The sequence below is a fragment of the Pavona decussata genome, unplaced genomic scaffold (genome assembly GCF_977016875.1).
Source record: "Pavona decussata unplaced genomic scaffold, jaPavDecu1.1 SCAFFOLD_98, whole genome shotgun sequence".
NCBI classification, from domain to species: Eukaryota; Metazoa; Cnidaria; class Anthozoa; order Scleractinia; family Agariciidae; genus Pavona; species Pavona decussata.
The window spans coordinates 3,765,372-3,791,689 of NW_028145514.1; the positions used below are offsets into that span (position 1 = coordinate 3,765,372).

At 39.2% G+C, this 26,318-nt stretch overlaps 3 protein-coding genes and 2 pseudogenes across 4 annotated transcripts in view; 2 read left to right on the forward strand and 3 right to left on the reverse strand.

Annotated features, from left to right (window-relative positions):
- Nucleotides 1-26,318, reverse strand: part of LOC146472741 (vesicular inhibitory amino acid transporter-like) — a 58,831-nt gene that overhangs the window by 25,407 nt on the left and 7,106 nt on the right. The window lies entirely within an intron of this gene.
- On the reverse strand, nt 353-12,616 carry LOC146472742 (vesicular inhibitory amino acid transporter-like; annotated as a pseudogene). The gene is made up of 2 exons (XR_014866582.1): nt 12,481-12,616; nt 353-2,401 (listed from the first exon to the last, which is right to left on the reverse strand). The product of XR_014866582.1 is annotated as a vesicular inhibitory amino acid transporter-like (transcript).
- Nucleotides 3,736-7,046, forward strand: LOC146472743 (uncharacterized; annotated as a pseudogene).
- On the reverse strand, nt 13,100-17,588 carry LOC146472744 (adenosine receptor A3-like). The gene is made up of 2 exons (XM_085119193.1): nt 17,580-17,588; nt 13,100-14,126 (listed from the first exon to the last, which is right to left on the reverse strand). Exons 1-2 carry the CDS (start codon nt 17,586-17,588, stop codon nt 13,245-13,247), a joined length of 891 nt encoding a protein of 296 aa, XP_084975319.1. The 3' UTR covers nt 13,100-13,244.
- Nucleotides 20,603-25,498, forward strand: LOC146472745 (carbohydrate sulfotransferase 3-like). The gene is made up of 2 exons (XM_085119511.1): nt 20,603-20,685; nt 23,322-25,498. Exon 2 carries the CDS (start codon nt 23,370-23,372, stop codon nt 24,594-24,596), a length of 1,227 nt encoding a protein of 408 aa, XP_084975637.1. The 5' UTR covers nt 20,603-20,685; nt 23,322-23,369; the 3' UTR covers nt 24,597-25,498.

Consider the following 26,318-nt stretch of genomic DNA (forward strand, 5'->3'; position numbering starts at 1 on the left):
CCTCACTATATATCTGTATCTACCTATTTGGTAGGCTGCGAGCAAAGCTCTCTTGGGGGCGGGGGGCGGGAGGGGGAAAGGGGATCTACCCCAAGAGAGCTTCCTCGCAGGCTATCTATTTGGGGGAAAGGCGATGCTGGAGGTTATCACTGTTAAAAGATTGTAGGCTTTACGCACCACACAGTCAAATATGGCCCGATTATAAGCTGGAAACAGCTTCTTGTTCTTAGAACAATACAATCAGGTACCTCATGATTGTGATAGGACCAACATACTAAAGCCATATCATGTCTACGTTACATGGAGCGATAACCCCGTTACTGTACAAATGTTGATAATAAACAATCGCTAGTTACACTTTGAAAAAATTATTTATTAAACGAAACTACAAAACAATGGTTTTGTGTTCTCGCTGATTCCTTTGCTTGACAATTCGTTCGTTAAGAAGAAATGGATTAAAGGAACGTTAAAAATAATGACGAACAAAGAAGATGGAAATACACCCGTAGTAGAGTCCACTTGAGACTAACTTGCATACAACTCGTCGCGGGATTTTTGCTTTTCCTCCATTGCAAAAGCTTTCAAAAATATCGCATCAAACAGGTTCTGTAATTACTAAAGAACGTTTGTAAACAAAACATTCAGCTAACTTTCCTAAGGTCAGTAAGGTGAACGCGATTCAAACATGAAAACAGCTTTCTGAACTCTCCGGTGGTATCTGAAAAAGTAGGGCCAACGATTTCAAAGTGCTTCTCATCAACACGCGCATGCGCCTGGGGTAACATAGTCCCTTCAAAGAACACAGGAAAGGGAAAAGTAAACGGAAATGATCAAAAGAATATAGTTGTACAAAAAACGTACTCGTTCAACACGTGCACTTGAATTCATTTCTGACGCATCACCAACTCCGCGCTCTTTTCCCGTGAAAATATGTTCTCAGACACGTTTTTAATCACCATTTGAGGTGTTCCTGGTTTTAAGCCACAGTCTTCATCCATGTTGGTTTTGAAGTACAAATCTTAGCTCTTGCACAGGCATTTATAAAAATGGAGAAATTATATTAACCCATAATAAGGGCCCTCACTGAATAAATCACTCCAAATTTGAAAGCAACGGCGCCAATAAAGATCAGCAGGATGTCCAAGCAAACTTCGTATCTTTTCAGCTTTCTGAAGTTTAATTTAAGGTGAACAGCACACGGGAATATGAAGGTAAAAAATGAGGCGAACACGCTCCCAGCGAAAGAAACAACTAAAGCAAACTTTGGAACTAGAATTGCAATCAAAATTGTCGACAGAACCACAATGATGCGAATCAGTAATGGGCCCAAGATCGGCGTTCTAGCAGAGACTGTCTCGATCGCTGTAAATGTTTGGAGAAAATCAAACACTGGATAAAGAGGCAGGGCGTACGAAAGAACAGAAAATAACAAAAATGAAACTGATACTCATGCGCAATGGGCCTTCGGGTAGATTGTTAAGGATAACTTGATTTGTGTCGGATCCAAAGGAAAGGAACGCAAAGACAGAAAAAACTATTTTTATCACCATAGTTAAAGCATATGCTAGAGCAAGAGCTAAGGTGAATTTGTTTTTCACGCATGCTCTCTTCAACTGATGGCAAAATTGGAAGCGCGCCGTAACCGTAAATTAAAATCGAAAGACCAATGCTGACACCTTCACTGTCCCAAAACAGGATAGTGTCCAGATCCCACTCGTCCATGTGTTTCGTCCCATACCAAAGAAAAGAGATCACGACTGAGATTAATGCGATGACACTAACGACACTTAACCAGGCGATGTCTGACAAGGATTTCAGAAACGTTGTTGGAAAAACCGCAACTCCTGCAATGCATGTCCACGCGATCATTGTGAGGGGTGCTGAGGGGAGGGCGTGACTCATAAGTGATCCACATAGAATAAGATAGGAAACTGGAGCCAGGTACAAATCCAACTGCACAAAGGCTGTTACTATGTATCCTCCGTACCTGTGAGACAGAACCTCTCCTAGTTCTTTGAACGTTGATCTCGCTCTTACTCTTCTTTGCTTTTTGTCCGTGTCGTAAAAACACTCAATGAGAACTTTTCCCGTATACCATAAACAAATTGGTATGATAAAAAATGCCACCATGACAACAATTCCGCCCTTTTTGAGGGCAAAAGACAGAGCAAGAAAGCCTAAGCCCTCAATAAAATTTACGATGTTAACGACGGATTTCCAAACTGATGAACTATCAGGGCAGGATTTGGGAGAGCTGGTGATCGTCGTTGATGTGACATCATCTGTGGAACTTTCAGCGTCGTTGGAGTGGAGAAGTAGCTCTATGCTGGCTTCTCTTTCTATATCCAAAAGGGCCCTTTTAATAGGTGGTGTCTTGGAACCTCTCAGCATATCTTTGGATCTGAGGTAAAAACGTTGAGAAATAATCGATCGTAATTTATAAGCATGCACATTTTTGTTTTAGTTTACATCAACTCATAAATGAACCAACTCGAGTTTCTCTCTCAAAGTCAACTTTAATTGATTTACTAACTGTCCAGATAGAGTATCTTGCTCTGGTGCGTACCCCATCAGCATCAGTGACCATAGCCTTGTTTACGTTTATCGTAAACTTTCTACCGGTGTGCACTCCAGGGACCACTCATCTGTGACTTATAGGAAATTTAAAAGCCTTAACCTAATTGAATTCCGTACCAACATCTTTTCTTAGAATTGAGACAGTTTAAAAATGTTCGATAATCCCAATGACATGTGGCATGATTGGAAAAACAGTTTTCTTAGCATTGTTGATAAACATGCCCCTTTGCGCTCAAAACGTGTTAAAGCCTTGAAATCGCCTTGGGTTACGCCTTCCTTGAAACAGCGTATGCATAAAAGAGACATAACGAAGTTGAATGCAACGAGATCCAATGATCCTGTGGTTTGGTTGAACTATAAACAAATTTGTAATTCTGTAAACAATGCAATTAGACAAGCTAAGAAATCGTATTACACTAATGCTCTTCATGATAACGAAGGGAATTCACGGACGACTTGGCGAGTTGTTAACGATCTCACTTCTCGAAAATCTAATGGTCCATCCATAAAAGAAATTAAACAAAACAGTGTATCCATTTGTAATCCACAAGAATTAGCCATAGCATTTATAATCATTTCGCCACTGTGGGACCAAAACTTGCTAATGAGACTGAATGAGCTAGCTCTTAATAACAATGGTCGCACACATCTCCATTATATGAGCAACCCTCGCCTGATAGCGCTAATTTTGAGTTTATGCCAACCAATCGCTCTAAAGTTCTTTCCCTTTTATCTAAACTAAGTAAATCGAAAGCAACTGGATTGCCGGGATAAGATTTCTGCTAAACTTCTTTGCATTTGTGCCGACCTTATTGCTGATTCCCTTTGTTTGATTTTTAATACTTCTATAACGACTGGTATCTTTCCTAAAGAATGGAAGTGCTCAAAAGTAGCACCAGTCTTCAAACAGGGAGACCGTATTGACCTAGACAATTACCGTCCTATTTCTATTATTCCAGTGGTTGCAAAAGCCTTTGAAAGGATATTTATGATCAACTTTATGCCTTCCTAATGGATAATAATCTACTTTTCTCTTACCAGTCAGGCTTCCGGTCGCTCCACTCTATAGTTACCTCATTACTTGAGGCAACTGATGATTGGGCATGTAACTGATGAATCAGGGAAACGTGAACGCCGTGGTATTCTTGGATCTCGATACGGTGGATCACAGTATTCTGATTTCTAAGCTGGCTGTGTATGGCATAGGAGGCGCCTCAATTGAGTGGTTTAAATCGTACTTATCTGAACGCAATCAGAAATGTTTCCTAAATGGCTCCCTTTCCAACAATTGTGTATTGTCCTGCGGCATCCCTCAGGGGACAAAACTGGGATCGTTCCTTTTTCTCTTATGCATTAATGATCTACGGAATTGTCTCTCGCACTCACAGCCTCGAATGTATGCCGATGAAACCCACTTGACGCTTGCAGGTAATAGTGCTAACAGTATTGAACTTAATCTCAATAAAGACCTTGCCAGCGTCAGTGAGTGGCTTATAGCTAATAAGCTTGCACTAAATAAATCTAAAACTGAATTCATGTTAATTGGTTCTCAGCAAAGGCTTAGATCGTTTGTCCATCAGTCTCCCTCTCTAAAAATTGGCGGAGCCCAGCTGCCCAGCACCAAATCTCTTGGTATTTACATAGACCAAAATTTGACTTGGAATGTTCACATCGAGAATCTAGATAGATAGATAGATAGATAGATAGATAGTTTATTAAAAATGCATCGCAGCCAAAGGCTGAATTGCGCAATTATTTACAAATGTTTTGTGATACTTTAAAAAATTACAGATGAATCCTTGATAATAAATAAAAAACTGATTACAGTGTTAAAAATTCTATATAAAGTATTTATATTAAAATATGTTAACTTATAAAGTATATGGGGTAAAACTACAGCCTCGACATCGCATATATAAAAGTGTTTTTGGTTCTGTTTGTAAAAAGCTTCGGTATATTAAAATGGCGCTGTCGTCTTAGGTTATAGCGTGAATTGTCATAACCTGGAGGAAGGAGCGCTTTCAATTTATGGTTTGGATCACTAACAATGTTATCAAAAAGTTTCCTGCATAGACCGTAATGATGATCCAAAATGGGTGTTACCCCCACCTCTATTGCCGAGTTGCACTTTCCTGATGTTATAATTGACATTGCTCTTTTCTCGAGCCGTACCAGCTCGTTCTTTAGGTACTTGGGGAGACCGTTAAAAAAGACAGGTGCTGCATAATCTATAACAGATCTCACGCACGATACATAGAACATTGCTAGATCTTGTTTCGGAACTCCCGCTCTTTTTAACTGAGTTAGGAAATAGAGTCTCTTGCTAGCCTTTTTGGTTATCTCAGTTACATGGACGTTCCATGTTAGATCGTTCGCTATTGTAAGGCCTAGTAGCTTAGTACTAGTAACTAATTCTACCTCCTTCCCTTCTATGGTAACGGGATCAAAGGCTCTTTGCTCTTTAGCAAAGGAGATCCTGAGTTCTTTACACTTATCGGCGTTTAATTGAACCCTGTTCTCGTGGGACCACTTTATTACTCTGTTAGCTATTGCTTGCACGTGACTTTCTCCGCCTTTTACTACTACTTCAGACACCGTTGTGTCGTCCACATATTTCCATTGCTGCGCGTTCGTATCAAGGTCGTTAATCATTAGGACGAACAACCACGGGCCTAGTTTAGTACCCTGTAGTACACCGGCGGGGACTGGGCCCCATTCAGAAAAACACTCTGATGTAAATTTAATCCGCTGGGACCTGTCTGATAAAAAATCTATAATCCAGGAGGAATTTGGGATGACTCCGTACTGGTTGTGATCAAGGACGCTCATGACCGCAGGTTTCACGAAACCATCCACGACGAACTCCTCCGCCACTTTAGAAATACAGGGGGTCAAGGATATTGGTCTCAATTCCTTCTTGATATCGACCACTGGTTTCTTTTTGGGAAGGGGGGTCACGTCAGCCATTTTCCAGATGTTAGGGAGACGCTGTTCGGCGTAGGAGGCGTTCAGAATTTCCGTGATGGGGTAGGCCACCAAATCACAGTATTCTTTCAGCAGCCAGTTGGGTATTTTGTCCGGTCCGCAGGCTTTCGATGGATTAAGGACTTCCAGTGCTCTTTGCACGCGCTGCTCGGTTACTCTCAAGATTTCGGGCGAGTCGGACTCGAGAGGAATTCGCTCAAGAGGAGCTGGTAGTTTATACTCCCCGAGCGGTTGGAGGAGAGCGGAGTTGATGGCATTGGCTTGCTCTTTGAAAGGCAGTTCTGATAATCCTTCGATGTTAAGCTGGCTAGCCAAATCGCTGTGGGAGGTCTTAAGGCCACACAGGCGTTTTGTTTCATCCCACCATCTTTTCGGGTTTTCTCCTTTTAGGTGCTGGATCTTTGACTCATAGTATTTCCCTCTGCAGATTTTCCTCTCTCGGTTGACAAGGTTACGAAAACATTTAAAGTGAGCTGAGTCAGGGCCATATGCGCTGAACGCCTTTTGTCTCTTCATAATAAGAGATTTCAAACTTTCATTCATCCAAGGGACGTCGGCCGTGCAGATCTTGACTGGCTTTACAGGCATGATGGTATCAAGGCCTGAATGTATGACGTCCTGGAAAACTTGCCATTTCTCTTCACAGCTCTCCAGGGGGCTGAACAACAAGGGCCAGTCTATCTGTGTTAGATATCTGCCCAACGCCGCCTTGTTGCTTGTTCGCAAGTCACGCCTCATGGTGACCTTTCTGCTGTTAATGTTGCGCTTTCCGTCCATAGGAGTTGCCACAACAACGTTGTGATCGGACAGCCCGAACGGTGAATATGCTTGTGGGGGGCTATAATACTCATGCATGTTGGTGAGTATTAGGTCCAGCGTAGCTTCTTTCCTTGTTGGCACTTTGACTATTTGTCTCAGATCTAAGAAGATTGCTTCTGGTATTGGGGCCCTGAAGCGCATTCGACCTTTTGTTCCTCATAGAACGCTGTGATTTATTTACAATTCCCTGGTGAAACCTTATTTCAATTACTGAGGTAACTGTGATAAAACTCTTGCCAATAAACTCCAAAAGCTACAAAACCGTGCTGCTAGATTCCTGACCTCCGCTGCCTTTGACACCAGTACTGAATACCTTTTTCAAGTGCTGCATTGGAGAAAGCTTGAATCTCATTGCCAGATACAAAAAGCTTGCATGGTGTTTAAATCTCTAAAAGGGCTCGCTCCTGATTATCTTCGATCTAGATTTGTCGAGCGTAGCACCATTACTGGCTATTCTCTTTGCAACACTGAAGATAAACTTGGTGTCCCCCTTCCCCGTACCAATTTTTTTAAGAACAGTTTCAGGTATAGTGGTGCGGTGTTATGGAACAGTTTGCAAACTCACTTACGGCAGGCAGGATCTCTAGCATCTTTCCATGCTGGCTGCAGCGGCTTCTTTTAATGTAATTGCTTAATCAAACACGACTCTCATGTAAAGCAGTTTACTTAATGTTGGTAATAAAAACAAAAGGAAATTTGCTCACATAGTTTGCATAAAATTAAAATACAACAATAGAGTTGATGTTCGCGGGCGTAAATATGTTTTTGGTCCGACTCAGGCTCATTTTAGCCAGAGCCGCAGGCGAGGGCTAAAATAAGTTCTGAGAAGGGCTAAAAATATATTTACGTCCAAGAGCATTAACTCTATTACTATTATAATAATTTCAGAGGGCATTCAGAAAGGAATCAAAGACAGTACAGTAAGAGATATCTTGAACGCTGCCAGCGTCGCGTCGGCGTTTATTTTATAGTTATTTCATTGTTCAAGCTTTAAACTTCGACAGAACACCGCAAAATTTATCGAAAGAATATTTGCTTTTAAGTTTTCAAAGGGAAAATAACATAATTTTGTAAATAGCGAAGACATGGTCACTTGCAAGTGCTAAACTGAGCGGGTTTCGCTCGACGAAGACAAACTGTTTACCTTCACCTCGCCGCCGGCCATGGAGCTACTACAGGCATTATTTCCATCATCGCCCACGAGTTTCTGTAAGTCCTCTTCTCTAGCTAGCTGGGATACTGAGAATTTACTTCTTCTATAGGTTTTTCAGTCGTTTTGTAGCTCAAAACAATTTTTTTTTGGCAGATGGCAGCGCTTCCAGTCAAACAAGCAAGAAAACGGCGCGAACAGATCCGCGAACAGTTGAATGGTTTCTAGTTCTGATTGGCTGGCTACGTTATTTTCTTGTTTCTCATTGGCTATGCCCGATGAAATTATTATAATGGAGGTTAACTCCAAGAAGAGAAAAATCTTATTGTGCCATACCACCAGAATGGCCACCATGATGTAACGTGCAATCAACCTAAAACGTATCCTCCAGCATAAAAAACGGCCAATAAAAGCACTCCGCCTTCGCGTTATGCTTTCATCTGTTTCAGGTTTCTCGGTGTTTGGAACACTCGCACTCGTTTTATCTAGATCACTTCTCGTTTGGTGTCCCTAGCATCGCTGTCTGTTAAATTAACCCAGGCTAAGGTTTATGTTTAGACCGACATTTGAGCCGGACATTACAATGATATCGATGGCGAGGAGACCTCAAGAAGTCACCAGGCTTATAAGAGAGGCCACCTCGGCTGACATTAATAAATAGAAAATATGGTGATGCGTAAGTGCTGCTTGGTCAATTCATGATTGTACAAATAAAAAGTGCAACATTTATATTGGAGAAGAGTTCCAGATTTTGGGACCTTGGTAAAGGACTGTAAATTGCTTAAGATTTGTGCGACAGGAATACGATCGATAGTGGTTGGCTGTTCTGGTGCCATAATTATGCACTTGGCTACTTGCTAAAAACAAATTCAGAAACATTGGAGGTACGTAATAATTGATTTTGATAATAAAACGTAAATTTGGCTATTTGAAATTAATTAACTTGGAAAAGGTCTAAGATACCCAATTTAGCAAATAGGGGAGCAGAGTGTGCTCGATAATCTGAATTGGCAATGGATCGCACAACACGCTTTTCCAAGTAAAATATTCTATTTAGGTTAGACACATATGTGAGCGACCAGGTGGAGTTACAGTATGTGATAAATTAGCGCGTAGTACAAAGTTAGTTTTGTTGTAAAGATAAGTAAAATCGGGACCTCACTGAATATGATACCCACTGACTTGGAAATTTGTTTACATACAAAGCTGATGTGATGCTTCCAGGTTAGATGTCAGGAATCAGGAATGTGCATAGAACTACCCTAGCCAAAAGCAGTTTTTGAGATTTTAGGACTTTGTAGATAAAAGCTTCAGGCAGTCATGGAAAGGCTGCAAGGTAATAATTATGGGTGGCTGCAAAACATTCTACTCTTTCGCGGCTGTCAGAAGTTTGACAGCGCCTATGAATTATCCACCTGTTGGTCAAACCTGTTAGGAATGACTTAGTGATGAATAGGAATCATCTGCTTCGCAGTGTTAATCATCATTTGATTTTCAGTAATTTCTCTGAAATTAGTTTTCTAACTTGTAAATAGAGTATACTGTATCATGCACATCCAACCGCGTATTTTAATTTTTATTTGGCTGCTTCAACCAAGTAGATAAAATGGTGATTGCCAAAAAAATAAGCATTTAACAAGAAAACCAACATCTGCAACATTTTTTTAGCATATTTATTTCTAAGCTTTTGAAATGTAGCATAAGTTTTCAGAAGGAAAGGTGCTTTTGAATCAGAATCTCACCTTGCGTTCTTGTCATTTAAGATGGAAGGTTTCATCCAACAACGTCCATCGAAATAGCAGTATGGAGATCCTTATTACACTGGTGTTAAATTTAATGTAAAAAAAAAAAAAAAAGAATTTCGGAGAGTAAAAATGGGAACGAATATGCAGCCCTGAAAAGATCATTTTTATGACAAGAGTATTTTGTGACTAGAGCATTTTTCATGTTTATCGGGTTTATCTTTTTAAACATCAGTTAGGTTTTGCGTTAAAATAAAGTTCAACGTCCGGGGTTTGTGGCACAGATATGGTCCTTCATTGTTTAAGAGACGCTTTTAAAAGGGAGGAAAAATTTCCTCACCATATACCATTTGACTTGTATACTTGGAACATCTTTTTTGTTTCTTAATCTGAAATGACTTGTAATAGTCATTTTTCAAATTGTTGTTTACTGTTAGACTCATTTGACACAAATACCTTAAAGTGGCAAACAGTGTGTACAACTGGGGAGTATATTTTGCTGAGAAAATAAAACTCTTTGTAATTAACAACTGTTTATGATTGCACTGTAACACTATACTCGGAATCTAAGCTTATTACAGTGCAGCAAACTCAACCAGGGCCACCGATAAAACCGACACTTTGAAATTTGGATAAATGTTCTCGTTTTTGATTGGTTTACAAACTACCAAAGCCAGACTCCTTTATTGTAAACGTGACCTGTGATTGGGTGGCCCCGGTTGAGTTCGTTGCACTGTAAACCTCGAATTCCAAGGAACGAAATACTTGTAGCGGCAGCTGGAAAAGTTGTTCATCGGCTACCTAAGATGAACAACCTGGGGAGCTCGAGGGTCACGTATAAAATAAATAATTAAAATAATTCACTTTCTTAAGGGCCAATGTATTTAGCACAGAACACTAATTGGGGACATTGTTGAAGTCGGAAAAAAAAGGCAAAATCTGTAAAACAAATCACAGCTTGCATAATAAAATTATTAAGGAGATCTTGTCCGTTTTGAAGATGACCCATTCATGTTGGATTACAACATTAAGATCAGTAGAAGAATGCCCAGTGAGATTGAAAGGGTAAAGTGTTGCGCTGAATCTTCACCGTAGTTAAAAACGGGCTAAACGTCGTAGTTCAGCCCATTTCGTTAGGCGCCAATAAAGCCATTTTACAGCTTTTTTACCCAATGACCCGGCCCGTGAATGGCTGCAAGGCTGCCGGTGACCTTGTACTGATACAGATATCATTTTTGTTGTGACGTTAACTAGCAAAGAGGTTTTTATTAAAACAAGGTCACCAGCAGCCTCGCTTCCAACCATTAGCCAGGTAATACAGCCACAGCTGTAAAATGGTCTATTCGTTAGTCTAGAAGAAGTACTTCATCTTTTTAAACGTAGTTGGTTGGATCTGTTTTGGGGTGACCTGGGTCACATGATAGGGTACAACTTAAAAATAGGGTGACGTCACCTATTTTGGGAAGCAGTAGAAATCTGGAAAAAAATATATATCTTGCTTTCCGAAAAAGGCCATAGACATTTTATAATAAATGCATTGGTTCAAAAGTTTATAACGTTTTGAAGGATTTTTAATAACACATGGTGTGATAACACTTTTATTACGTCCTGTCCATTGCAGAAAACAAAGCGCTGTAAAATCACCTAAAAATTTAAAGGTCGTGCTTTCTGAGCGTGGTAGACGGGTTAAAAATGGCGTAATGTTCGCTTCCCTCACCATAACCTGCGGTCAGGTACCCTAATTAACAATCCCTTGTGAGGAAGCGGAAGAGAGGATGCTAGACGCTAGGTTTTTAAAGTTAAAGTTAAAGTATTAAGACCCAACACTTGCTTGCTACGTTTGTACAAGGATACAGATGCCTTCGGTCGCTGGCGCCGGCTTTGCCTAAAATCTCTTTACGAAAGACGCAGAAAATTTTAGAGAACTAATCTTGCCCATAAAAGTTAGAAAATGCTAGCTCTAAACTGTTCATAATACCAGAAAGTTCCAGTGTCTCGAGAATCGTAGGCGAAGTAAGGGGAAAGTTTCCGAAAATCATAGATGTTTGAAACAGCCACAGCAGGACATATCGAAAATTTTAGCTGTTCTCGAGCCATGGAAAATTCTAGGCAACCTTTGCTTCTCCGAACAGATATTTCATAGAAAACTGTCGTTGGGTGCCCCTGAACATAGACACCTAAGAATTTGGTAAGATTAGCTTGGTTCAGAGACTGGTTTCCAAAGGTCTTTTGTAGATTGACCGACAGCATATTACATTTCAACCAAACATCAAAATTCATCATTTACATTACATTACATTACATTACATTACATTACATTTCAACCAAATTTCTCAAACTCATTTTAATTTTAATTTTTAATTTTTGTGTTTGATATATTACATCAAACATCAATACACCGAGAGACCTTACTTTGCATGTTTACGAATGCGGTCTTTTAAATACGTCTTCAATTTTCGGTCAGCATATAAAACGGATGAATCGTGCAATAATCGGTCTAGGACATTGTTTTTGGTCTTACCAACTCGATGAACTCGTGGAAACTCGATGTAGTCACGCGGGTTACTGATATTACGCTTTTCATCCAGGAATTTAATAATAAACAATCTCCTTAAGTGTTTCTTGATTCATGGAGCAGCAAAAAATGTTTACTATATTGGTAAAACACGACCAAATTGTGACGCAAATGAACTACAGGAGGACATACAAGGGACAAGACAGATTCGCCAAGGGAGATTAAACAACGAAACTCAGCGCGAGCAGCGAAGAAGAAGGAGACATCAGGAAACCATGGCCACAGAGGAATGACAAAAGACAACATCACTTCGAATCAACTGTCCACCCAGGCCTTTGTTTTTCTTGATTCTGTTGGCAGATGTCAGCGGCCTTTCCGCTGTTGTCTTGGGACTCTGTTGCTCCTTCTTTAATGCCAGCCGGTAAATATTAATCTCCCTTCTAATATAATGGTAGCTCTTTTTTCAGAGTCAACATCGTTGATATTGTTATATATCGAATTCGTCATTGAACTCGACGATCTCTTCGAGGTCTCTCACCGTCTTGCTTGCCTTTGTGTAACGATTTTTGAAGCCACTAATGTCAGTCACTAATGCGGAGCATGTTGAAACACGTGCGCGGTATTTTGCTTCGATTGCTTTCCGCCAAAATGGCCTCATAATGTCATAAATATCTGTGAGAAGTGTGACTTACCTTTCTAGTAGTGAAGTATGTCCTATGACCGCTTTCGTGTGTTCGACAGCTTCGGCTCAGTAAACTCGGCCCCCCAACTGAACCATTAAAATAATTTGATTTGTTTATTTATACTGCTTTGCTAAGCGAGATCGGGGAAAAACGAATACAGGCCAGATTCCGTGTTAGAGAACAACTACGAAAGCACATAATCATCCGGGGAATCTCCCAATATAGATCGAAAATACATAAGCTGTAACGCAAAGGTAACGTGACAATACAATCTTTATTCACACAGTACGATCAAGTGCATCTTGGGAGAAATTAAAATTCGCCTCATAATCCCGCCTCAAGACGCGGTCGAAGGCACTATGGCCTGTTGCTGTGTTTGTTGATGCAAGTAGGCGAAGCAATAATGTAACTCGGAATAACCACAGTAAACAGAGCGATACTGATTAATACTCATTGAATGCACCGTAAAAGTAGGCCGAACTGCCCTTCTTATTGTACAGAGAACTGGACAACATGGATTTTTCAGATTTTTCAGCGCGAAATGCCTCTGGCCACAAGTCCCGTCTGTATGTTTTGCTATTGATTTCAACAATTTAAGACCCCCTTTAAGACCTATATAGTCCCCAAATAAAGAATAAAGTCTCCTAAAACACGCATGCGAACCCTGGCGTTACCATTTTCAAAAGGTGTCATCTTTCCTCTAGCAAAAGTAATAATTTTTTTGAACAAAATAAAAGTAAATGAAAATTTTCAAAACAGAGAAATGAATTAATTTAACAACGAAAGATATTTTGCATTATGTTGATGACAGAGTGTCGAATGTGTCTCATCTTCCAGCAGTAAATCAAAGGGTTTAGCGACGAATTTAGAAACATCATCGTCCAAGAGCAATAAAGAATGTGTCTTGTAGTTGTGCTCGGCCCAGAGATGATCTCAACAATACTAAGGCAGGTGATTGGTAAACAACAAACCAAAAACACCAAATATACGTAAAACGTACCAACCGCTAATTTCACGAGCCTCGCAACATTTGCCATCATTTCCCGATTCTGTCCTTCGTCTTCCTGGTGCACTTGTAGGGATTGAATTTCGTTTCTGTGGCGTCGAACAGTTAAATAGATCTTGCAGTACAGAATGGCAAGAATTACGAAACAGAAAATATTAATAGCGATATAAATTTGTCTGAAGCTTTCTGGCGTCCACCAATGAACAGACGAAAGAAATGCGCTTACTACCATTATTAAGACCACCACAGCAACAACACGCTTGTGAGTGACACACTCCTGATATCTGAGATGAAGATGAATGGCCAAGAATCTGTCAACAGCTAGTGCCAACACACCAAAGAATGAAGCCCAGGATAAAAACTCTCCAGTGATCCAAAATGAGATGTACGTGTTCCTGTGAGTTGTGTTATTTTCAGTGTTTAGCTCTAGACCCATGGCAAGAACTGCAATGTATAAAGGGTGAACCAGTAGCCCAACACTAAGATCAGAAACAGCCAGACTCAGCAGCAATGTTTTCAAAGGCTTTGGTAACGATGAAGTTTTTCTTATGGCGTGGATTGTGATAGTGTTCAACATGATCGCGTTATAACATAAGAAAGCGTTGAAAATGATATTAACAATGTACGTGGAAGAGAATTCTTCAGCTTCCTTCATTTTATAGAACGTTCTAACAAAACAGTGTTCATAAAAAATTCCAGAAGTGCAGTCACTTTCCAAGTTCAATATGCAAAGCGAAAGTTTAACTTACGTTTTAGTATTTTGGACAAAACACGATTCGTTTTGAGGAGCGCGGATGGTTGAATGATACGGTGGCTCTAGACTTGGCCAATCATCGGATTCATCCAATTCCCTTGGGTTCTCTGTATCGTTCACCTCGACTTCGACGGCTGCAATTTCGCTTCAATTCAACGCAAGAAGGATCTACAGTTCTTTGAATCTATTCAGTAAAAGCCGTATCCGCCTTTGCATTAAGGCCAGACGGTTACAGATGTCTTGGATGTCATCAACAACTACAATTTTAGAGCTGATTGACATTTTCTTGATCTTTAATAAAGATGAGACACCCCGGGCCTCAAAATAGCATTAAAGCTTTCCCAGTGAGGAGACAGCGACATGTTATAAAAAAAAAATGCTAAAATATGGACGCTTAAATTAGGACCAATTAGAGATAGAAGAAACAGTATGCTGATACCGCCGTTTGAAAAAATAGACTTCAATCAATTCTTTTGTGTTGCAAGATCCTCACATACTTATACTAAAACCTGAATCCGCTTCGGATCATTTAATTTCTTCTAAGTTTTTTTCTGGCTTCAAGGGTCAAAGGTTTAAATTTAGCACAACGTTCAAGTTGAATTGAACAAGAACTGACAAGTAAACTCTTTACCAAACAAACACCATAGTAAAAGTTATTCTACCTTTTAATTTAGGAAAGTGACTTTTACGTTTATTGAATGTTTATCAAGCCAATAGCAAGGCTTTAATAACATCACTGTCAAACCAATAGATCAACTGAAAACGGGCCATCTTTCTACTGTTTTTTCTTAATTGAGGCGGTGTTTTTCAAGAAAACCGACGCAGGTGTAGGTAGGTGAGTTATTTTACTTCCATTTCGATTTACAAAGTAGCAATTAAATATGCTGATATATCCGAACAAAAAACAAACGATTGATAATAAAACAAGAAAATAAAATGCTAATAAATAAGAAATTAACAAAAGCTTGAATGAATAAGAGTTAATAAAAGATAAGCCAAGAATAATGTTTGAAAACTATAAAATACGGGCTTTTAATTTTTTGTTTTTTTTTTCTCCAAAATTTCAGTACACCTGCTTCTGATGCACCTCACTTTGCATAAATTCGGATAATTTTTGATTAAAAAACGGCGGCTGGGTTTCTGATGGCGGACAGGAGATGCAAAAAGTGTAATTTTATAGTAAATTTTCGATTTCAAGAAGAAAGGAAGAACAATACAACAAGTTACTTCAGTTGTTTGAATTTATTAAACGGTTTGTATATTCACCTAGAGCAGATGTTACGGAAGTCTTGGAAATTGTCACCAGTAACTGAAACATGTTCGAGCCGATTTGACATTTAATAAGGATGTGTCGCCAGGCCTCAAAATAACATCAAAGCTCGCCCAGTAAGGAGGCAGCAATATTTTGTTATCTAAAAAAGGCTAGAATATGGACGCAATAAGGACCAATTGGAGACAGAAGCCGGACAGTATGCTAATACCGCTCCGATCATTTGGCGAATAGATTTTGCTCATTTCTTGTGCGTTGCAAGACTTTCATCTACTTGTACTTAAACCTGAGCCCGCTTGATGGGGTATTTTAAGTTTTTCGGGTTTCGAGCAATTTTTGGTTTCTCGAGCGAACGCCCGTGACGGCTCCGTAAAATTCAGCGCAACATTCTGGTTGAATTTAACAACAACCTGACAACTAACAAGTAAACTCTATACTAAACAAACACCGAAGACGCGTATGATACCATTTTAGGTTCACGTTTATTACGCCAAGCCAATTGCCCGTTTTCACTGTCAAAATATTGAAATAAAAATTTATAGAGCTCATGGACGCAACCATAAGAACCCTATAAGACACAAGATCCAAGAAATGTTTGACGGTTCTGCTGAGTCACTTTATTATTATACTAAACTTTTCGTATTTCTATTAAATTTTACTTCCCAGAATTATCATTTTCATAACCAGTACAACAATTTTACCTCACTATTCACGGCACTGGAAATCCTCAACGTAAAATCTCTTTCTCCTTCTTGTCAAAATCGAAGAGGAATGCTTTAGCAAGTTTAAGGGCGCGTTCTTTTCTGATTCCGGAATAGGGGTACTCGGAATAGATGGTATTTGTGTTCTTTTGGGAGATATTCCGTTTTCTGAATGAACGGAATATCATTCTGTTCATTCTTCTCCCGATAGCAGAATGAACAGAATGGAAGGAATACGGTTTTCTAGAAATCGACAGAATATGGGTTCTTTTGGGAGCTATTCCGTTTTCTGAATGAACGGAATATCATTCTGTTCATTCTTCTCCCGATAGCAAAATGAACAGAATGGAAGGAAATACGCTTTTCTCGAAATAGACAGAATACGGGTTCTTTTGGAAAATTTTTTGGCGGGAAATCCTACACGGCCGCTCGCGCGCGCAGACATAGTAGTTTCCAGGTCACCTCCGCCATGAGTATTCTGTTTCCAGATTTTAGGACCGTTCTTTTCGAAATTGAAATTCTGTGTATTCTGTAATTCCAAAATCGGAATAAGAAATAAAAAAATGGCCTAAAAAAGAATACACCCTAAAACACAGGGCACAGCCGACTTGATAAAGCAAGAATTGTGGGTTTATTGAGCGGCTTCAGAGAGTCATGCCGCAGGGATTTAGATAAGTGACATGAATGTATTCAATGAAATGATTCTTTCTGCAGGGAATGAAAGTTGTGTGATAATCAAAGTACATCATATTCAGCTTGAAAACGTGGATGCTATTTTACTGTCGTTGAGGTTAAGATAACTTGGAGCCAAAACGCCTCTAAAACGCGCCTTTTGCGAAAAACGTGCACAGCAGGAAACGTTAATTTGGATAGTTGAATTCCACGAGTTACGTACTTGCTACAAAGTTTTGGTGTTTACATTATAGTTAGTAGAGGGGACTCTACTAACTATGTGTTCACCGTTAGTTTTAGATGTGACTTCTTTTTAGGTTAATTTTACATATAGACTACCGTTATCTATCAACATAGATCATTAGTGATCTATATACATAGATTATTGTTTATATTTTCATTAATAATTCAGTGTTCTTTCAATTGTTTCTTTATTAAGACCCGATTTCCCACGAGACCGACAATCAGAATGACCATTCTTTCAGCTATCTTGCCCGTGACTGATTTCCATCCTCTGATAGGAGAGTAGGATCATGAATTATTAATGTGTTTTTGAACAACTAGAGTAAACCAATGGTTAGAGAACATCTCAGAAAACCAATAGACAAAGTGACGGTTCATGAAATGCTTTAACCAAACACCAGATCCTCAATTAAAGTGTTTTATACTCTGAAAGATTCACAAACCGACATTAGCCAACAGAACGCCTATCATCACTCGTACAGGATTCGTATGTTGAAGATACGACACATTTCATAGATTTGTAAGGTTTATTGAAAGCTTTAAGGTGCCTTGAAACGCTTTCCTAGTCTCTCTAAAAACTATAGCTATTTTAGCAAGCGAGATGAAAACCTCGGTTGTTTTTTAATCGTGCGGGACAAGAGTTAATCGGCTATCGAAGAGAACCCAGAGAAACAGTAAAAATTTCTTGTAATAAGGGTCTGATGGATGGAATGTTCTCCCAAGCTAGAAAATTAATGTTCCCCTGTTCCCTAAAAAGACTCAGCAGTTCCCCTTTTCCTTTGTTGTTCCCTAAAAGTGGCCATGTTCTATTGAACACGATCTTTCGTCGTTTTTCTGCATGTTTTAAGACAAAGATATGTGCACTTCCCTTGCCACAATTTGCTTCTGTTTATTTAATAAACAATTATATTATGAAAGGTGCTAAACAATCATAACACATCTTGCAACACACACATACTAAGTGGTCGATTCAAATAAGGGTAGTTTATAGTTCCAGTTGAGGTAGTTGCCGTTCCGTATGAATTCAGGAATCGTATTGAACCGTCTTTGTGGATAGGTCATAAGGGCAGTGATTTTTTAAAATACCATCTGCATCATTACTTTCCATTACTAATTCCACTGTAAGAAATCGATAATATTTAACAATTATTGGACGAGGTTAAGCAAAATATTGTGATTTTTCAGTGGCAAGCAGATCAACTATTTGAACCGCCGAAGCTGAAGGCTGAGGCAAATAATTGATCTGCAAGACACTGACAAATCACGATATTTTGCGATAACGGAGTTCAATAATTGTTTTATCATTCGATCACTGACGAGTTTGTTTTCGGGAAGCGGTAAGCGCTGCCTTTTCAGGAGTCTGTCATTTTAACACAAGAGCGTGGTTTTCAATTACGCATAAACAGAATTTTGTTTGCAGCAAAACACACAGTTGGACAGTATTGCACATGAGCAGACCATTATTTGTAGGTAGGACTGTAGGTAGTTATTTGCAGGCCACGTGGTTTGCTCTCGGCCAATAAAAAGGAAGAAACAATGGTTGGCTCCCCGAGCGGGAAAGATGAGTCAAATCCTGCGCTGTGATTGGCTACCAGAGCGGGGAAGCTATCTTGCCCGCTCGGGATTACCCGTTGCTCGTCCGCTTGGCATCGAAAGTTTAATCCCGAGCAACAATGCAATCTTTCAGTCTTCAATTTTCTCTTCGTTCTGGGGGTAAACGCTCACTAAAATGTTCGGTAAACTCTCAACATTTACCTAAAAGAAAGGAAAGAGAATTGAATCATCCTGGTGTAGTGAAAATTTTGTTTCAGCTACAATGAATGTGAGTTGGAACGGTGAGTTGCTCTGTCTGTAGTATCAGATTGATTTTGTAAAACTTATCAAGTCGAGTACCAAACTGATTAGTTCTCTAGGTTTGCAATGACTGTATTTCAATCATAGCATAGTGAAAGTTGCGTTAAGTGTTTAGCAGTTCAGAAAAGTGTTTTTCTCAAGTTCGCCAAATTCAGAAGTTCACGTTTTTAATTTGGCCGCGTCTTGCTTGTTCACTGAGTTGTAAACAACAAAATCGTATTAAAGTTTCGCTCAGTTTTGTGATTTACTTGTTCTGTTTTCCGGATTATGTTTGCATAGAATTTCAAAATGTATTGTTTCATTCAAGAATTATTGAGTGGTGTCCGAAAGCTGCGTAAAAATGTTTAACAGTATTTCGACGCCACCGCGCGATCGGCTGAAAATGGCGAGTTTGCCGGATTCTATTAAAATCTTATTCCTGCACTCGCGAAAATCTACATTTTACGTCATGAAGATAAACCACAAAACAAGAATATCTCTGGAACTTTTAAAGTGATCCCATTCAAACTTGGCACCGATAATGTTAGGCAGGTAATACGCAAAATAACACCCATTTAAATGTTGCTGTAACATTACTCTCGGCCCCAGTTCCTTTCTGCTATGAACCAAATACTTCCATTTTCGACCAGATAACGAGAGGCAGGCAGTTCTACTAGAAACGCACCAAATGCCCACATTGCCTTACGTCTTCTCACCAGTTCATTGGAAGTGAACGATAGGTCTGACTAAGACAAAAAAATAAGAGCATCAGTTAAACATGAAGTAGACCCGAAAGCAAATTGCTGCCATGGAAACAGCGCAATAGGTGTCATTTTGTGTCTTACCAGAGGTACATTACTGGTGTCAAGTTTGAGCAGCATCACTTCAATATTTTTCGACATATTCTTGATTCTGTGATTTGTCTTTGCGTTAAGACGATTTGTGACGTAATCAGTTTTCTCAATAAATACTTGCATCTTTGTGGAACGAGAGAAGATATTTCTGAAAAGAAAACGCCATTATTCGTCATTTTGAAAGGCCTTTTAATTTTAATTTAGCCTGTGGACAGCCTCCCAATTTGCATGCAGGGCGACGAGAATACAAGTTGGGAGCCTGTTCACAGGCTATTGTAGTTGGACTGTTGTGAATTGTGATAACAGTTGTCATCAATTAATATTCGCACTGTGAATTGATTTAACGCTTGTTGAATATTGTAACAAACTTACCTATCGCAAATTGTAATAAAAGTGATGCTGTCGTATTTTATCAGTAATAATCGGAGCTGTCAAAAATGTTAACATACATTGTGATTTTTTCTAATAATTACGACTTTTCTTTATTTTAATTCAACTGACTGCTGAGTGCAGTACTATTCACAAGATCTTAGCCTTACTGATCATCTGATATTTATTTGGAAGATACCATGTTTATTTGGTTTTTAGCAAAAACAGTAAAACTCGGCAGTTCGCCGATTCTCTGACAAATTAAAGTACTGTGGTCTAACTAATTTAATACCGTATTATTATTCTGCAGGATAAAATAGATGCTTATTGCATAAAAGAAATGGGTTTCTATGGACACTCAAAAGGATATGATCATGAAATCGTACCACATCTAAATAAATTAATTAAAGTCAGCTGTAAAGTTAAAATTTCTACAAGGAAGCGGCTACCTCAAAAGTTCGGTCACCAAACGTAGAATTGAGAAAAATCATCATCAGTTATTTCTTCTAAAAGTAAGTAGACCATTCAAGAAAACATTTGATATCACTATGTATGAAAAGGGATAAAAAGTAAGCTTGAATTTAATTATGAAAATCACGGCGCTAAATATATAAAGGAGCCAAGATATATGAAGGTAACAATGTTCTCTTTTATCAGCTTTGCGTAATTCTCTGATAAGGACACTCGTTAATGTAGAACTGAAATTTCAAGAGCTTTAGTTTGACTGTTAAAACAACACAGCTTATATCGCCAGAAACACTGATTGGGAGGTGAATTATTTATATCATCTACAACTTTGTTCAAGAGGTCACAACTATACCGACACCACAATAACACAGTAGAAAGGGGAGAGGCTATAACCGAGTTATATGAATATAGAAATAAGACTCCATTTATACTCAGTTGAATAACAAATCCAGGCAAAAAAGAAGAATTTCTGTTCTGTTAAATACCACGCCACCACAACAGTGGGCAAAACTGATCAGTTGAATACTGCATGATTTCATGACGTTGGCTAGCCATGAAATTATGTCATGAGAGGCAATAATCTTTTATTGAAAGAAAGAAAACGGAAAATCGTTAATCGCAATTGTAACACCTGTAGGTGAATTGTGATAGCAGTTGCCAGAAATAAAAATACCCACTGTAAATTATAATAACAATTTTTGTATTGTGTTATAATGTGTGTATCAACATAACCTGCGTAGCCGTTATTCAAATAGGGAGCTTAAGCAACGACGACGGCGACGGCAACGACAACGCCGCAAAACAACAGGTTTGATGAGCAAAAAAAATCGTTCTGCACGTGCGTTTTACATTTAGGTACATTTCTTTGCCGTCCTCTGCAAAACAACAACGTGAAATGACCACATTTTAAGGTTTTGTGGAGAACGTGAACGCACGACGGTGAGTTTTTCATTTTCTTTTTTGACTTGTACGCGACTTCTAGCAATTTGGGGTCCTGGATAGTTCGCCATTTTTGTAAAAGTTGAGCGAGTTAAAATAATCGCGAAGTAGCACAAATGAAATAAAGATATATTTTCGGGTGACGTTTTCGTTGCCGTTGCCATCGTCGTTGCTTAAGCTCACTGCGTGGGAGACAAATAATAAGACTGATGCTGTCGTGATTTGTAATAATCCGAGCTGTCTTTAATTGTAACAACGCCGTGTTTGAGGGACAAAAACTACCAAAACAACTTTTCTTCGTCCAATATAAAGTTAAGTATTTAATCTGAAATTTTGAAAAAAAAAACACATTTCACAATCTTGAATTAGTGCAATTCTTTTTAAGGCAATGTATTTTAAAATAAAAGTGAATAAATCAAGTGCCTTTATCCATCGCCTCGGGAAAATTTTCGCTGCAATTACTGGCTCAAAACTCACCAAGCAACAAGTTGCCACCAAACAAAAATTTATTAAAAATTTAATCTGAATTGAGCTTAAATTCGCTTTTAGGAAATTTCAAGAGTATTTTGTCCGATTTTAAGAACGTTTTCGAATTTACCGTGAATTCTATTCCATTGCAGTTAATGGCGAATGGTACTGCTAATTCATGATAATAGACACTTAACGCTCGGCGGCCATGTTGAGTCTCAGGAGAATAAAAAGCATCGTTTTTGCACGGCACGCCTCACACTGAATACGCGTCTGGCCCTGCCTCGTCCCCAGGCGTCGCTCCTTGATCGCGTGCTGTTCTTGTGGTGTTGTGGGATTGATTTAGCGCGGTGCGCGTGGCGTTGTGGGACTGATGCATTGACGAAGAGAGACGCGCTCTGTGTTTCCCTTCCTTCCCATTAACCCCTGCGCTCCCTTTTATTTTTTGTTCGGCGCCTGGGGACGAGGCAGCGCTTGCCGTGCAAAAAAAAAACTTTTTATTCCCCCGAGAGTCAACATGGCCGCCGAGTGATAAGGCTCTATCGCGAACAAAAATGTGTAAGGAAAGTTTGAAATTTAAAGGCGACCACTTTTGTTACATGTCTCACACCAATCAAAATATTAAGATTATGTTACGCCATGAGTTATGTCAAGACAAAATGAAGTGTAACTGTACACTTTTATCTTACGTTACGAGTTAACGTTACGAACCCGTTGCAATGAACTGGCCACGATCATCTTACCCAGCGGTTTCTTAAGGGTTTTTTGAGGGCAGCGTAGAACTGGAACTGAGTAGAATTTTAAATTAAATAGTGCATGGTGGGTAACACCTGATATTCAGTATTGAGCACTCACTCAAGAATTGGAGAGGAACCGGGATAAAGGTCTCCATGTGGTTAATTGATACCTGAGAATTGACCAAAATTTTAACGGTCAGCTGAGAAATATAATGGCAGATTTTTAACTGCTAGTTAGCTGACATGGCTTAAGTTTGTCTGAACATAGTGTTAATTTTACTAGTTAGTTAATGCCTGCAGAGAAATTTGCTAACGAAGATTGCTCGCAGCCCCTAACGAGTTGTTTCATAAAAGACGTGGGGCCTCAGAAGGCGATAAACAGTGTTCGTAAAGGCTCGAAAGAAATTGTAGTCACTCGAAACTTCTTCGGAAAGCTTCGCACTATACTCGACACTGTTCGGCTAATGCCGGAGGGACACCGTTGATAACTAAACAAAACCCTAGAGTTCACATATCTTTTATCTTTGCTTTTGCAGTTTGAAATCCCACAAAGTTCAAGTACAGGCGCTTTACTGAGCCTAAACATGAGGATCAGTTTAAAGTTTCTGTTATTTTGCACTGTTGGTGCCTCGCTGCTTCTGGTGTTTTTCTACATTCAGATTTTGCCAGGATCATTGCAGCAACACACCCACTCCATTCAAGAAATAAATTCCGCCAGCAAAGTGATGAAGGGGTTTCTTCATTTCCGCCACCACGAAGACAACCAGCGACAACAACGGAATAAAGAAGTCCTAAAAACAGAGGAAAAACCAAAGATGTTTGGGAATGGGCTAAAAGCTACAGAAATTTTATCGAAGGAAAGCGACAACGAAAGAAATGAGAAACAGCAAACAAACGAGCCATTACCTATAAGGAAAAATCTCATCATATTGAGTCCAGGGCGAGGAGGATCTTCTTTCCTTGGATCATTATTTAACAGCAATCAGGAGGTGATTTACTTCTTTGAACCATTATATTTACCAGCAGTAGAATGGTTCAAAACTCGCTCCGCCAGTGAGGAACAGCAGAAAAACTATAAAACATATTGCAACTCATTAATCGATAGCTTATTCCAGTGTGATTTTAGTAATTCCAGTAAAAACATTTTATCGGCGTTGGATAGAAGGTCTTTTCTTGTCAAAAGTAAGGCGCTTTCTAAATTGCCTAAGATTTCTAGTACGTTGTTAGAGGAGTCTTGCAATAGTCACAACCACACTGTTATTAAGATTTTAACTAGTCGAGTGCCTCATAAAACAATAGAAACGTTAAAAGAGATTTTCCAACACAAAAACCGATACGACGTCAAAATGATCCACTTGGTTCGAGACCCCAGGGCTGTGGTTTACTCCATGGTACAATTAAAATGGATTAAATATCACTCGGATCCAATGTTTAGTAAAGATGTTCACAGGGTATGCGATCCAATACTGCAGAATTTGCGGCTCGGTTTGGTATCTCCCCCGCCCTGGCTAAAGGGTCGTTTTAAGGTTGTGCGCTACGAAGACCTCGCGTTCAATACACTAAATGTAACACAGGAACTATACAAGTTCGCGGAATTTGATTGGTCGGCAAGTGTTAATGAATGGATAAGTACTCTTGCAAAAAACACACAAAAAGGAGGTGTTTATTCGTTGCACAAAAACGCCTCATTTTCTATTGGCCATTGGAAAAACGCTCCGGAGCCATTCATAAAAGCTGTAGAAAATGCGTGTGGTAATCTCATGAATTTTCTTGGCTACGAGAAATGGAGAAAGCAGGATGTTGAAAACTAAGTCATTTGTCATGGGTGATTGCTTTCCAATGAGCTTGTTTGAAAATTAAAGCTTTGGTTGCTTTTTTCCAATAGAAAATAATGTAATGACCAATGTATATCGCCCCAGTGGCACAAGTCTATTACAGTGTGAAAGCGGAGTTTTATTTTGATCGAAGGGAGTTAATTTTTGCAGCGTTTTATTTTGTGGATTTATTTTTCTGCGGGAACTAAGGTCAATAAGCAGAATCCACAAAAATAAGAAGCCGTAAAATTTTCATGCTACACGGCTAGTAGTATGGTAGGCACCAGTTGGGCCTCTTTTTTGCAGGGGAATCTCATTATTTTTCGGGGGATGACGTCATAGGGATGACCGATGACGTCATAGGGTGGAGGTGACCTCACAATACCCATAGGCTGACGTCGTCAAAAAGAATAAGATCATCACCAAAAAAATAGAATACAGACAGGGTGGAGGGGTGACATCAGAAACTAAAAATAGCAGAGTGATATCATCGGCGTGGTATGGGTGATAGATTTTCGATAATAAAAAGGAGGAGAAAATTTTTTGGGATTTTGTAGTATAGGTAGTACTTTCTCTTCGCCTCAAATCTGGTTTCGCAGGTATCCCCTGACAGCAATAACTAACATTGTTCCCTCATATAAGACCAGGATCTACAATTTCTAAACTAAAGAATCTGCATTCGGAGGTCTTTTCAGAAGTTAATTAGTGGAGATTAATATAAAAAAAGGAAGTGTTCATGTAAGGCGTATTGACTGGTTTTGAATAAGCCACTTAAAGTGAAATATTGCCTTGGCATTTTTCTATTCGATTTTTCTATATTTCCCTGAAAACTCGAAATGATGAAAAAATATTTGCCGTGAGTGTTTTCCGCCTAATTACTAAGTTTCGTCTCAGGCTGAGCTTTGTTGGGGAATAAAAAGAGTTAAAACAGTCTTTTGTTGTCTTTGTTGATTTTGTTCATTACAGTGCTCGGAATAAGAATATTCCGGTTCATTGATTCCTTGCTCCTAAATTGTGCATGTTAAAACGTGCACTCAGAGATTTCACAATATGTATATCAAAATAAAATTGATTATGTTTAATGTTGATGACTGTCCACCTTTACTTACGTTATCAAGGGTAAACAAACTTTTGGCTTTCAGATTAGGGCTAAAACTCTTGTGTAGCGTCTCTTTTTCCACGATCCGTTTCGGCAATAAATCTGTGCTTTGCTATCATTGTGTTGAAAAATAAAACAGTTATCTTGCCCAACCTTTACCACAGGTAGTCCAACCTCTATGAGCGTTTATAAGACCTTTCAGTTAACGTTTGTAGTGTCACGTTATAATTTGAGTGTCACGGTGAGTGTTACGCAATGGCGTAAGGGAATTTACGAACGTGTTTAGAAGTCGAAAATATAGAGCAAGAATTGGACAAAAATGTCTTACCTTGTCTCCTTGATACCTTGTCAGTGTTGTTGTGGCGTATTTTGGCCATTTCAGCGCGATTCCAGTGGGTTTTAGAGAACAAAAGAGGGCATTTGCCTTGGGTGATCGTTACCGGAAGTAAATTGCCACTGCGCCTGCTCCCTGTTCGCAACGCCACGGACCGACCAAAGCGGATTTCACGTCCTCCGAAACAGTTTTTGGAGGATTTCTACGAGATTGGTGCGGTGAATGTTACTAAAATGACAAAACGACCAAAAATAGACAAAAAAATTGTATGAAGTTGAGACTGTAG